Here is a 13,751-nt window from a genome sequence, read left to right as displayed (position 1 = left end):
GGCCAGTGACTGAGTCTTGTGGTAACATGAGGGTGACCAGATGTTCTGATGTTATAGGGACTGTCTGATATTCAAGGGTTTTTGTTATATAGCGCCTATTCCCCCTTCACTCCGTCCCAGCTTTTCACACTTGCTATCTGCTCACCCTAGGTAACATCTCTTGAAGCCCAGCTAATCCCTGCACTAGGCCAGCTCTGAGGCCTGGAGCAGCAGCACCTACCAGCTGGTCTTCTTCAGGAACATCTATCTGCACTCTCTCTGGGAGCGAGCCTGCCAGCCTGGGTCCGCAGGCTGGCGCTAGCTCTCTAAAAATAGCTGTGCTGCTCTTACAGCTCGGGCCCAGCTCAGGCTCTGACACCTGGGGCGAGTCTGTGGACGCGGGCTGGCAGGCTCACTTCCAGATGCAGTGTTGACATGTCCTTACTGTCTCCTTGAGAGAGGGAGGTGCTGGCCTCCCAGGCATGTGCTCAGTGATGCTCACGTCTCCCCAGCACAGCCCAGCACCTGGCTGGTACACGGTAGGGTGTGATGCTGCCATGGCAATGAGGTGGTGGGTGAGAGTCCTATTTGAGTTTGCCCACGCACGGCCAAAAGCCCCTCCCCCAGCCTATGGGGAGGTGCTACTAAGCCCAGGAGTGCTGGGTGAGAGAGCGGACACCGGCTCAGTACCGACAGCAGCCTGAGCAGAGTCCCCTGGGCCTGGGGTGGATTAGATCACTGGGCTGGTCCCTGCCTGCTTGCCGCAGTGCTCGCCCTCTCTGCTGCCGACAGGTTGGCGAATGTAGGTTGTGATGGGGACGTCTGTCTTCTGCTGACCTTACATCCATGGCAGACCCTCCCCCTGGGTCTAGAAGCCAGAGCGGGGCCAGGTTTGAACACTCCAGGGAATCTGGCTGGAGCTGGTCTCTGGCTTAGATGCTGATTTTTGGGGGCATGCTCGCTGCAGCCTGGGGAGCAGGTGCATGGGCAATGAGTTAACTCTCCTTCTCCCCATCACTAGGTATCACAGGAAACCCGCCAAATCAACTGCACTTGAACTCAGTGGGGCCTGCATCCTCTCAGAGCCCCATGGGCATGAGCCTTCCTGGCCAGCAGCCACTCTCCCATGAACCCCCCACATCCATGATGTCCTCGCCGAATCCCCTGGGCTCCAACATTCCGATGCACCCTGGTGCGCAGGGGGCGGGTGTGCCCCCCCAGAACCCCATGATGCTGCCTCCAGGGCCTCAGGACTCCTTGAACCAGCCCTGCGGCCCGGCGCCGAACAATTCTCAGATGATCCCTTCCAACCAGCTGGTGTTCCCCCGCATGCAGCAACCCCACAACGCCATGCAGTCTCCAGCTGCAGGTATGCCCATGACACCAGGAGCTGGGGGAGGGGCTGGGATGCAGCAACATTACCCACCTGGGATGTCCTTGCCACCAGAGGACCTTCCCTCCCAGCAGCCCAGCCAGATGCCCCCCCAGCAGCACATGATGGGCAAGAACATCCCTCCTCGGATTGGAGAGTCCTACCCCCCCGTGCTTCCAGGTGTGGCTTCAGTGCTTAATGACCCTGAGCTCAGTGAGGTAATCCGTCCCACACCCACAGGCATCCCTGAGTTTGACCTCTCCAGGATCATCCCCTCAGAGAAGCCGAGCAGCACCTTGCAGTATTTCCCCAAGAGTGACAGTCAAGCACCGAAATCACAGCCTTCCAACCTCCACCTCATGAACCTGCAGAACATGATGGCTGAACAGCCGCCCGCGCGGCCTGGTGTGAGTGCCCCCAGCCTTGCAGGGCAACAGGTGCAGCGGGGGCTCAACATGGCTATGTGCCACCCTGGACAGATGTCCATGCTAGCCAGGACAGGTATGCCACCTCAGCAAGCCATGATGGGGAACAGCATGCACCAGAGCATGATGTCCCCCCAGCAGAGTCTGATGGCCCAGCAGAATTTCATGCTGATGCAGGCTAAGCAGAGGAGCATGTCTGTGTCAGGGGAAATGTATGCCCAGACGGGACACATGATGTCGCCTCAGGGCTCCCTCATGGGGCCCCCACCTCAGCAGAACCTTATGGTCACGCACCAGATGAGGCAGAGGAGTGTTTCACTGGACAGCCAAATGAGCTACATCCCCGGGCCTGGGAACATGGCGAACCTGCCTTTCTGATCATGTCCGAAGGGCAAAGGCTGATTGTAGAAACTTTTTTTTAAACCTTTATTTGGGTTAGGGTCGGGGGCTGGAGCCTGTGGGGGTGTGGAGGGGTGATATTTTTCATATCAGATTTGCCTCTAAATGGAAAACCAGATGTGCAGTACAATTGATGTGAATCCTTTTGGGGAGGGAGGAGGGGGTATTATTATTTTTTAAACCCAAGTGGTGAGCGGGGGCTTCCAGACCCCACGGCAGTTTGTAAAATCTTCCTTTATTTTTTCTTCGTAGCGTGGGGTTTTTTGTTTGTTTTTTTTGTTTTGTTTTAAAGAACAACCAAAATGTGCAAGAAGGTTTTGAACGAGCTGTAAATAGGGCTGGAAAAGGCAGAAACTTGTGCTGGTTTTAAATTGTTCTGTATTTCTGTGTTTTAATAGAAGCCTCAATTTTCTGTTTTAAAACGTTTTTTTTTTAATTAATGTACAAGGGTTTAAAACTCTTGCGGGGGGGTCCCACAGCAGGAGGAGAATTGAGTGGGCATTGAGAGACTCTCTGTAAAAGGGCCTCTGCCAGCCCTACCTCATTCATGCATCAGAACAGCTTGTGTGTAGGGATAATGCAGGAATGAGGTAGGGCTCAGTGGTGTGGATGGTTTTGAACAGAGACATATACACATCTGAGGTCCTGATTCTGCAGTCAGACCCTGTGGGCCTGTACTAGCTTCATGGGTACATCTAGTCATGTGGATCCACCTACAGGATTGGAGCTGCTGAGACATCTTTAAAATAGTGATGGCTGGGGGAGTTTGGTTGTAGGGATTGACAGGGTCTCTAGCTGTCTCAGCAACATGGTGAAGCTGCTGGCAGCGTGAGAAAAGAGAGTGCCCAGCTTGTTTGGTTTAAGGAAGGGTGGGGGTCCGATCCACTATGCAGGTAACAATTAATTGGGCCATGGGGCCTCCACCCAATCACAACCCTCCCTGCTCCTCTCTTCACCCCCCCACATTCTGTGTGGTGTATGCATGCCACGTGGGAGTGGTGATAACAGAATTAATCCTGATTTCTGACTGCCTGATTGATTTCTTCCTGGGTGTGCAGAGGCCAAGAGGGAACTCACCCATCCAACACCCTTCCTTGTTGGCTCTGCTCCTACTCACCCCCTACACGAGTGCACGCATTGTGCCCTGCACTATGCCCCTTGCCGCCTTCACACTCCTTTGCCCCCGGCATGCACACATTCCTATGGGACAGCCAACCTGATGCATAAAAGCAGGGATTTTAGGGTGGAAATATTCAAAGCATTTACTTCGTCTGGGAATCCCAGACCCCCACCCCCACACCTCAGAAAGGCCCCATAGGCAGTTTGCTAGGAGTTGTAAGGTCATGATTATACCCTGACCCACCTGGAGCAGCCCTGCTCTCTGCATGCAATACACTATCTGGATACAAGAGGCCTCCTGCTCAGATTGAGCTGATATATTTCTAAAAGGAACTCTAGTTCAAACAGGAATTTATTCAGATTATCACAGTCGTCTTACCTGGCTTTAGAATCTATGCTGGGAGATCTCCACGGGTCACTTCATGTTATTCATAGGAGCAGCTGGGCCTTCCTGTCAGCCACCACCACTCTAGGCTGTTCAAATCACGCACTGCAAACACTAAGTTTTCTGTGTGTTGGAGTGTGCCCAGGCCTGGCAACCCCTTCCCCATCCTGCACTCTCTGCGTTCTCCCCGCAGAGTGCTTTGACAGCTTTTTAAAGGAAGGTTGGTGTTAACCTGTATGTGCATGAAATCGCTGAATTGCAGGAAAATATTCTAAAGAGAAGGTGCCTTCTGGGCATTTGTATCCAAAGCTAAGAATAGTTTGAGGATTGTCTCAGCAAAGCCAGACCTAGCCCTTCTGTTGTTCTCATGGCAAAGCTCTCCCTTCCCTAAGGATCACAATGGAGGAGAAATAGTTTCTGCGCAGAGAAGTTGTGAAGCAATGCATGAAAGGTGAACTTCTCCTTTGGCTCCAATAATCGATCTGTTAGCAAAGGCTCCTGAACTGTACCAGCCTGACAATCTCTCGGGCCAGATCCATAAATGGATGGAACCACAAAGTTTAGAAAGAAACATTTGCCAAGTTTGGGGTGTTTTGTAGGGAGTGGAGCTGGCTGGGAAGTCTGGATCCAAACCAGGTGCAAGGGTGTTTAGCTCTGGTCTTTGAGCCTGTGTCTAGGGACTATGAGTGTGGTTCTCAGAACAGAGCCAGTTTTCCAGCTCCAGCCCACTTTGGTAAAATGGGAACAATGCATTGTTACCCATCTCTGCCTGGGCAGCCCTGCCCTGCCAGTAAGGGCCAAGGCGCTGTCCCATTCCCCCTCTGAGAGTAAAATTCATCTTTGTCTGTCTCCAGACAGCCATTGGCTTGGCCCCTGAGTGATTAAAACCTCCAGCGTACAGACCTCCCCCACTGCCCTCTACTCACGTGATCTAGCTGAGAAATGGCCTGAGGTGTTTGTTCTCCATTCTATCAGCATTGTCGCCACATCAATCAGGGCCTGCAAGTTGCAATATGTCTGTGTGAGAGAGGCCAGTACAGTTGTGAAGAGGAGCGAGAGAGAGCTTGCAGCTTCAGGTGGGAGGGATGGCATTTCTAGATAGTGGAAAGGGATGATATTTATCCCACATTAGGGTGCATGGTAGTTGGAAAGGAGCAAGGCCTACAACCCAACAGCCCTGAATGCAAAGCGGAAATTGTTACTTTGCAGTACTGTCGGCTCCTCCTGGAGCACTTTTTGTTTGGTCTTCAGCGCAGCCACCTGGGACTCCGTAAGCAATCCCCACTGCCCTGGCAGCCAATCCTCATGATGTCTGAATCTGGGAGCCAGCAGTGCCGAGTGGCACCTTTTCTGCTTTCAAACAGGTCTAGTTCATCAGCAATATGGGGGGAGCCATGCAGAGGTGAATGGTAGCCACCCCTTGTTAGGCCTTGGTGGAGCATTTTGCTGTCACCTACTGCTGTGAGCTGGGTCTAGTCTTGTGTCTTGTGGTTTATTGCTTGATTTACTGGCTTCAGTTTTGTGTGCTGAATTCCACCCAATCACAGTTATGGATGCCCCTGTGTTTCTAACTGACATGTTGCTGTTTTTTCCTGCTCCAAACAAAGGAAAACAACATGAAACCATATATTTTCAATGCCATTTTAAGCAGTCACATGCCCAAAATTAGCTTTCACATCAAGGTAACAGTGACTGACCCTTTCTCTATCATTCTATGGAGAAACTTCCCCAGTCATTTTGTACCATTATATAAATATATATATAAATATAAATATATAAATACAATATGTGAAGACATCTTATTGGTTTTTATTTTGAAACAATTTTTAGGCTTGTTTTTGGGTATCTGTGCTGCCTGTAATGTATTGACCTGTTTTATAGGTGCCTTTTTATTAAAAAGAGAAATTTCAAAACCTGATCCACTGAGCCTGTCTTCATGGTCTGAGTTTCTTCAACATTAGCCAGTGTGGCCCATTGTTCTGGGGGCTGACATCAAATCACACATAGCTGGCAACTGCTGTTCGGTAGAGCCCCAGTGAAGAACAGGCTGGGATACGTGGTTTTCTCCAAGTTGTCTGCTCTTCACATGGCACCAACTCTCCTTATTCCACAGAGATGTTGTCAATGCCCAGATTACCCTGACTACAAGTCACAGCTGAGCTTATTGTGCTCCTTGCCAATGATGGCAACAGGAGCCTTCTGCTCCTAGCAGGAGCTGATGTCACAATAGCACCTATGATCAACAATAGGTTGACCTGGGCCCCCGTCGAACCCTCTCGCTGCATCCTCTCCATGCAGCTGGAAACAGCCACCATGAGACAATAAAAGGGCTTCCTGCCTCCCTCCTTGTCCTGCTGCCAGCCCATCTCTCTCCACCATAAAAAAGCGTTCGCTGTTCTTCCATAATGTCAGAGAGCTGGGGCTGCTCCTGAGCCGGTCTCTCTCATGCTCCTTGGTAGAAGCAGTGAAGGAAAGACCAATGTCAGCTTTATTCTCTGGCTGCTCCATTTGAACTAGTTGTCAAAGACTACAAAATAATCTCCACTCCCTGACTGTAAATGTTGTCAGGTGGTGTGCCTCTGTGTGTTCTATGCGTGCTGTCCCAGCTCTGCGCAGATGGCCAGACCTTGAGAGAATTACCTGGAAAGACCACAGACTCCGTTTGGTGGCAAAAGTGCTCAGCCAGGTTTACTAGCCTCAAAACACAGTACGAGTGCCCCATGCACCCTCCAGCTACATTACCATCTGAGTGCTGATGGGCAAGTACTCAGGGCAGACAGCAACAGGACTTTCTACTGCCCCCGTTGGCTGGTCAAAGGTGCCCGTCCTATGATCTTTCATTTACACACACATACAAACAAATGACGTATTACACTCCTGTGTACTTGGTTAAGAACAGGAGTTGGTGGTTGAAAACCCCCCCCCCCCCCCTTTCTGCGTACTGAGATGGAATTTGAGCCTTGCTCTCTTACCTCTCAAGTGAATGGCCTAAGTACTGGGCTGGCAGGTATTCTGAAGTGGGAGCTGTTTCTCTTGAACGACACATTAACTGGGCCAAAGTCTACCTTCAAAGCCCTCTCTAGTATGGGGGGGGTTAGGGGACTCACCGGGGGTGTACGTGACCCTGGTTCAAATCCCAGGGCAAATCACCAGTGTCTGGGCAAATACTGGGGCAGAGGGGGCTGGTGCCTGAAGTGTGAGCCCTTATCTCTGAACTATCAGAGGGCCTCATGCATTTTTATTTAACTAGTAACTGGGCCCACACAAAAGACCTGAATCACTCCATTGTCCCTACTGGCTCGGATACACATCCCAGGCTGCGGCGGACTCTAGGGCCCTCCCCTTCTCCGATGGTGTGTGAACTGGAGACTACTACGGCAAGTCAGAGGTAGACAAGCCCTGTCCAAATCCCCTGGCCAAGGAGACAAAGGCTGCCTGAGAAAGAGGGGGTTCAGATAAGGCTGTCCCACCCCAAAGGGCAGTCCCCAAGGAGGCTGGAACTCACTGTGCAAACCCTTGCTGAATAGGCAGACTGGGGATTTGAACTAGGACCTCCACCTGACTACAGAGTGAGTCTGTCTCTGTCACACCCTGCCCCCCAAATAGTTAAGTGAAGTGGAACAAGTTCAAGAGGCAAGCCTGACCAAGCCCCTAATGATTTCAATGGCCCACAGCATTTGGCAATCCCTCTTGAAATCCCTGTTCCTCATCAGCCAGGGAGGCTACTGAAGCAGGGTCTCTTACATCACAGGTGAGGAACCTAACCACTGGGGAAAGGTGGCATGGATCTGCGCTAAGGCCCCAACTTTGGAACGGGCTCAGAGGAACCCCTTGAGTATGCCAGCCTCGCTCGTCCACCAGAGTCAGCCAAATGGCTTCAGCGCTGCCTTTGGATGGACCTCCAGGACTGCAGCACTCCTGCCTCACACTGGGAGCGCTGTTCAGTGAGTCTGCCCAAGGAAGAGTCCTGCTGGAAACGCATACACGCTTCAGGAATTAACATACATTGGCAGTGGCACGGCCAATCGCTGTCACATGGTCGGCTTTTTAGTCACCTGGAACACTGTATAGGAATCCCTGAGGCCAGGGTAAAGCACAGCCCATTCTCAGTAGCCCAGAACCTAGCCAGACAGGCATGAACCCCTTGGGTCAAGCTCTGGCTGTCTCCCTCCATGTGAGTGCTTTCATCAGGCTCCACATGAGAGTCCCACCACCTTCCAACAGCTAGCTCTCATGGTCCAGCTCTCCAGACCTTTCTTCTAGAGCTGGGGAAGTGCTGCCCTGACAGCAACAGTCCTCTGCCACCCACTAGGTGGTAATGCAACATAGAGGGGAAAGTGAGGCATGCATAGCCTTATTAAACATATTACAACATCGTCACAAAATGTTACACAGAAGGTCTCCCCCGTCTCGGCTGTTTTGTGGGATGGGAGGCAGGTACTTAACACTCTCACAAGAAATGGATAAAGCAGAGCTGGAAACCTGCGAGATGGTAGCCGTGGTTCAGTTTCCTCCCACTCCCTCAAGCTGAGATGGGATTTGACTAGGTAGTCTGAACTAGCTCAAGTAAATGCTCCAGTTGCTGACCTCTGAGCTAGTCTGAGGGGTTGCTCTTTGCAGCTGCTTGAGCATATGCCACTTTCATTAACTAGTAATCGTGCCAACAAAAACCCCACTGCCGTCCAGACGTTGGGATACTCACCCCGTAGGCAGGTGCTTCAATGCCCCTTTCAGCTTGCTGAGCAGGGACTTGAACAGCCATCTCGCTCGCTTCTCCCAGGTGAGCAGCTAGCTTCTGGGCCAAGGTGCTCTGATGGAGGGGGGCAACGCAACTTTTTCTGCTGAAGCTGTTTCACCGCCATGACATATTTATTGGCCCACCATGCACCTAGCTAACCGGCCCTGTACAGGCTAGTGGGTGGGGTGCTGCCAAGGATGGTGTTCAAATCACCTCTCTTCTTGCTGAGCAGGGGCTGGGACTAGCTGACCTTCCCGCGGCCCCTTCCAACCCTAATTGTCTATGATTCTAAACGAAAGGCCTAAGTGCTGGCCCAGGAGGTATTCAGAAGTGTGTGTGCAGGGGGGGGGGCTCAGTTTTTTTTGTGTTGAAGATGAGCCACTTTCAGTAAATATTAAATGGTAATTGGGCCAAAATTACCTCATCACGCCGGTGGGTGAGAACTACAAGTAGAGCTTTTAGTTCACTGGCCGCCCCCCCCCCCCCCATCGCTATATGTGAGAGAGACCAGGGCACACGCCCGGGCAGTACGCACCTTTGAACCCACAGGCCAGCCAAACACTTGACCAGTGCACTGCAGAAGAAGGTGCAGAGGGCCTCAGACCAAATAATATTTAAAGTTGAACAGCTTAATTGGCCAGAATACTAGCCGCCATCACTACAGCTATGTAACTATTGCACACACATAGGCTGCAGGCAAGCCCTCTGTACCCCACCCAGCCGCAAAGCGATGTGAACCAAGAGCTGTCACAGCCTACCTGAGAGGCCAAACCGCCAGACTCAAGCAGCTGCCTCCGTGGCTCCCTGGCCCAAAGACTATTTAATTAAAGTGGAGCAGGTTCAATTGACAACACTGACTGGGATCCCACCCATCACCAACTGTAGGCCATTACCCAATGAGTAGGTGAGCCCTCATCAAAGCCCTGCTCCTCATGAGGCCGAGGAAGGGGTGGGCCGTTAAGACCATAACACTTGCCATACTGTGTCAGACCAATGAGCCCCACCTGTCTTCCCACAATGGCCCATTCCAGCTGCTTCAAAGGCAATGAACAGCCAAGGGCAACTATCAAGTCATTCATCATCTGTCGGCCACTCCCAGTGGGAAGTGTCTGCTTTTTTCCGCCTCGGCTGTTTTGTGGGGCATTAGGCACGTACTGGACTCTCATATGAAACAGTTTAAGACATCTGAGGGGGTTCCTAGCCATGGCCTGCAAGCAGAGGTCCGTACTGGGAGGTGGTAGAGTCTGGTTCAATTTCCTCCCCAGGCTTGACGAGAAGGTATCTGAGTAGAGAGCCGCATTCTCTCACGAGTAAGCTCTGCTCACTGACATAACGGCTAGCCTGAGGCAGCTTGTTCAGGCTCTGCCAGTTGCATTAAACAGTAATTGAACCAGCATGGCTACAAAAGTGCCTCTGTAGGCCAGTGGGTGCTTACACAGTATTTGGATGAGGCCAGTTCAACTCCTTCCTCAACTTCCTGATAAAGGGATTGAACAGTCATGTCTCTCTTTCCAAGGGAGTGTCCAGCGGCTGTACCAAGAGGTACTCTGATGGCCCATCTGGGCTGCCCCCTTAACTTTTTGTGTTGTAACGGATCTATGTTCAGTACACATTCACTGAGCCACACGAACAGCTAAGTTGCCTGGAGTAGTCAAGTGGTTTGGGTGTGTGAGGCCCGTGTTCACATCTCCTTTCTTCTTGATGAGCTGGTATTTGAATCTTGATCTCTTACCTCTCTGGTGAATGGCCTAAGTGCTGGGCGAGGCAGTATCCAGATGCGTGCGCTCCTGCATGCTTTTCGCTTGAAGTTGCTCCATTGGGCCCAAGCTTACGCATGTGGAGACCTGTGTAGTCTAGTGGTTTGAGTAATGCCCTGCTGGGTACAATGTGTGTGGGTGCGAGACCTCTTTATGCTTGCTGAGAAGGGACTTGAACCTTGGTCTTTTACCTCTCAAGTGACTGGCCTAAGTCCTGGGCTAGCCCCTATTCCAGCGTGCTGGCTCCCTCCGTGTTTCCTATTGAAGGTGGGCCAACGTCATGACATCACTAAATGGGAACAGGGCAGCTCGGCTCATCAGGGTTCTTCTCTAGTCCTGTGGTTTGGAGCTTGCTCATGAGATGTAATCAAGTGCTGGTTTGAATCCTGCTCTTTTGGGGGGGGCTCCTGATTTTTTTTCTTTCGGAGTTGCTCCTCTTTAACTATATATTAACTGGAATCAAACCACTCAAGAGAGTGCTCTATGCTGTGGGGGTTAGAGCACTTGTCTAAGGAGTGAGTGACCCTGGTTCAAATCCTCTGCTGTTGCCTCATGGGAGACAGTCTGGCCGATAAAAAGAGAGCCCTCCCATGGGGTGTTTCACAGGCCCTCTTGCTGCTTTTTACTAAAGAGTTATTCCAGATTTACACCAAAACACCCCACTCACTCTTTTGTCCGCCGTGATCAGGATAGGCACCTTGGGAGTGGCAGACCCCAGGCCACGCCCCTTCACCATTGAGGGGCGTGAGCTGGGGGCTTCCACCTCCTAGGGGAGAGTCACTGGTGGGCCATCCTTGTTAGAGCCCCCTCCCTTTCCCAAGAAGACAACGGCTCTTGAGACAGAGAGGGAGTTCAGACAAGGACGGCGCACCCTAAAGGACAGTCGCCACGGAGGCCGGAAAGCCCCTGCTAAAACAGCAGACTGGATTTGAAGCTGGTTTTCCAAGAACCCAGGGGAGTCTCCTAACCACTGGACTAGAGAGGGAGGCTAGCGCTGGGCCTAGCCCAAAGCTCCTTTAACAAAAGTGGAAGGGCTTCAAGTGGCAAGAGAGCTGGAAGGAGCGCCACATCAGAGAGGCAAGAGACTGACCCACCAAGCCTCATACCTAAGGCACGCAGGCTAACCACTGGCCTACACAGGCAGTCAGCGATAACAAATGGCCCAAACCACAGTTCATTCATGTGGAACAGCATCAAGCGACAAAAACTCTGCCATTCCCTACACACCAGAGACAACAAATCAAGGCCCCGCGTAACACAGCGAGATAGGGTTTCAACACACTGCATCCACATGCTACGGGCGCTCGCTAACCACTGACCCACAGATGGGATTCATTGGGTGGCCTGGGTGGGCGCTCGACTACTATTGAAATACAGCAGGACTAAAGCTCCACAGGGAGGGACTCTCTCTTGCCTCATCGAGCAAGGCACACCTAGGGGCCACCGGAGACCCCCCCTCGTCCATCCTACTTAGCCTGCAGAACGGGAACTCGACCCACCGGCTCCCACAGCCCACCCACGCACACGACCCACTGCGCTACAGAGGGAGCCGCGCCCCGCGCCTGCCCCAAAGCGCACTGCAATGGAACAGCTTCAACAGGCAAGACCGAGGGAGCCGCCCCCCCCCCCGCCCCGTAGCCCACAGCCCGACAGCTGGGGCGCTCACCTCTGCTGCCTGTGAGCCCTCTTCAACTCCCTTCGTCTCATCAGGCGGACGGGGACGTTAACAGCGCGTGACTGGCCCCAGACTGCGTCCGCGCGACGATCCGGCAAGCCCGCTCACCTGTCTTCCGCCAGCGCCCACGGCCAGGCGCTTCAAAGGCAACGCACAGAGAAGGGCAATTATCAAGCGCTCCGGCCCCCGGCAGCCGCTCCCGCCATCAGGCAGGCGGAGGCTGAGAGATGCCCGGAGCGCGGGGCTGCGTCCGAAGATCCTGGCTCAGGGCCGTTGCTGGCCCTGTCTGCCGTGAACTTTCTCGTTCTCTTTTCAACCCACTTCTAGTTTTGGCCCTCGCAACATCAACTGCCAAACAGCGCCTGGGTGTTGCAGGGAAACGCACGGCCCTGTCTTCGGTTGAACGCCCTCGCCTCAGCCCTGGGTCTTGTGTTACGGGCGGGGTGAATAACACGTCCTTATTCGCTCTCTGCACCCCGGTCACGCCGTTACAGCCCTCCTGCATAGTCCCCTTTTGGCCTGGCTTTTCCCAGCTGAACGGGAAGCAGGCTCCTCCCCACCCCACGGCGGGGCTGGGGGCCCTAACCCACTGGCTAAAAGCTGCCCGGGAAGCCTTCACCGCCTTTCCCCCGCTGCTGGGCTGCGGGGCCTTCGGCAGGTGCCTAACGAGCTCGCACGAAACGAGTCTGGTGCCTGAGGGGTCCCTGGCCACCATCGCACGCAGCAGGCGCTACCTCGGGAGGGGTGGCAGACTCTGGCTCAGCTTCCCTATCCCGCCCTCCCGCCTGCGGCGCAGGAATCGGAACAGGCCTCCGCACTCTCTCACGCGTGAGCCCCGGTCCCTGACGGCGGCGAATAGTCTGAAGCGGGTTGCTCTTCGCAGCGGCCGGAGGCCGTGCCTCCGTCATTAAACAGCCATCGGCGAGGGCGACGCCCGAGAATCCCTCTGCAGTCCAGTGGTTTGGGTATTTACCCAGTACGTGGGTGATGCGGGTTCAACTCCTTCCTCGGCTTGCTGAGAAAGGACCTGAACAGCCGTCTCCCAGCTCTCCAGTAAATATCCACTCCTTGGAGTGAGAGGTGTTCTCGTGGGGCCTGGTGGGCCCCTTGACCTTTTTGGCTGAAGCTGTGCCACTTTCATTACCTACTCCTTGGGCCGAGGGTGGCTGCGGACAGCCCGGGGTAGGCTGGTGGCTTGGGTGTCTGCCTGGCATGCGGGTGGCTGTGGTTCAAGCCTCCTTCTTGCCGAGAAGGGATTGGAGCCTTGATCTCTTGCCTCTCAAGTGAACAGCCTAAGTGCCGGGCAAGGCTGGATCCAGATGCGTGGGCTCCCTCGCTCTTTTCGCCCCAAGCTGCTCCGCTTGCAGTATGTTGCTATTGGGCTGCAGGCCCACACGACGGAGCCCTGAGTAGTCTAGTGGTTTGGGTACTGCCCTGGCAGGTGAATGGTGGGGGGTTCAAATCCTCTTTATGCTCCCTGAGACGGGACTTGAACCTTGGTCTTTCGCCTCTCCACTGACTGGCCTAAGTCCTGGGCTAGCCCCTATTCCAACGTGCCGGCTCCCTCCGCATTTCCTATTGAAGGTGGACCAACGTCATGACATCACTAAGTGGGAGCTGGGCAGCAGAGCCCACTCAGGTTCCTCTCTAGTCCTGTGGTTTGGCTCCTGCCTTGCGGACGGGGTAGGTGCTGGTTCAAATCTTGTTCCTGGAGTGGGCGTTGGAGTCTTTTCTTGTGACGCTGCTCCTCTTTCGCTACATATTAACCGGAACCAGGCTGTCTTGCAGAGCGCTGGATGCCCGGGGGTTAGAGCGCCCGCCTGGGGCGTGGCTGAACCTGGTTCGAATCCCCCTGTCACCTCATGGGAGGCAGTCTGGCCTGTGAAATGGGAGCCCTTGTAC

General features: G+C 53.5%; 1 protein-coding gene across 6 annotated transcripts in view; it reads left to right on the top strand.

Annotated features, from left to right (window-relative positions):
- BCL9L (BCL9 like) overlaps positions 1–5,944 on the top strand; it is a 90,782-nt gene extending 84,838 nt beyond the window's left edge. For all 6 annotated transcript variants that reach the window (XM_067566545.1, XM_067566538.1, XM_067566531.1 and 3 more), the window contains one exon: positions 1,001–5,944. In XM_067566545.1, the coding sequence (XP_067422646.1) occupies positions 1,001–2,154 (1,154 nt within the window). In that variant the 3' untranslated portion in view covers positions 2,155–5,944. The remainder of the gene's footprint in view (positions 1–1,000) is intronic.
- Positions 5,945–13,751: the final 7,807 nt, after the last annotated feature.

The sequence above is a fragment of the Emydura macquarii genome, unplaced genomic scaffold (genome assembly GCF_026122565.2).
Source record: "Emydura macquarii macquarii isolate MOO-44397 ecotype Brisbane River unplaced genomic scaffold, CSIRO-AGI_Emac_v2 contig_312, whole genome shotgun sequence".
NCBI classification, from domain to species: Eukaryota; Metazoa; Chordata; order Testudines; family Chelidae; genus Emydura; species Emydura macquarii.
Note: the sequence above shows the minus strand (reverse complement) of the source record. Positions and strands in the feature narration are given on the sequence as shown.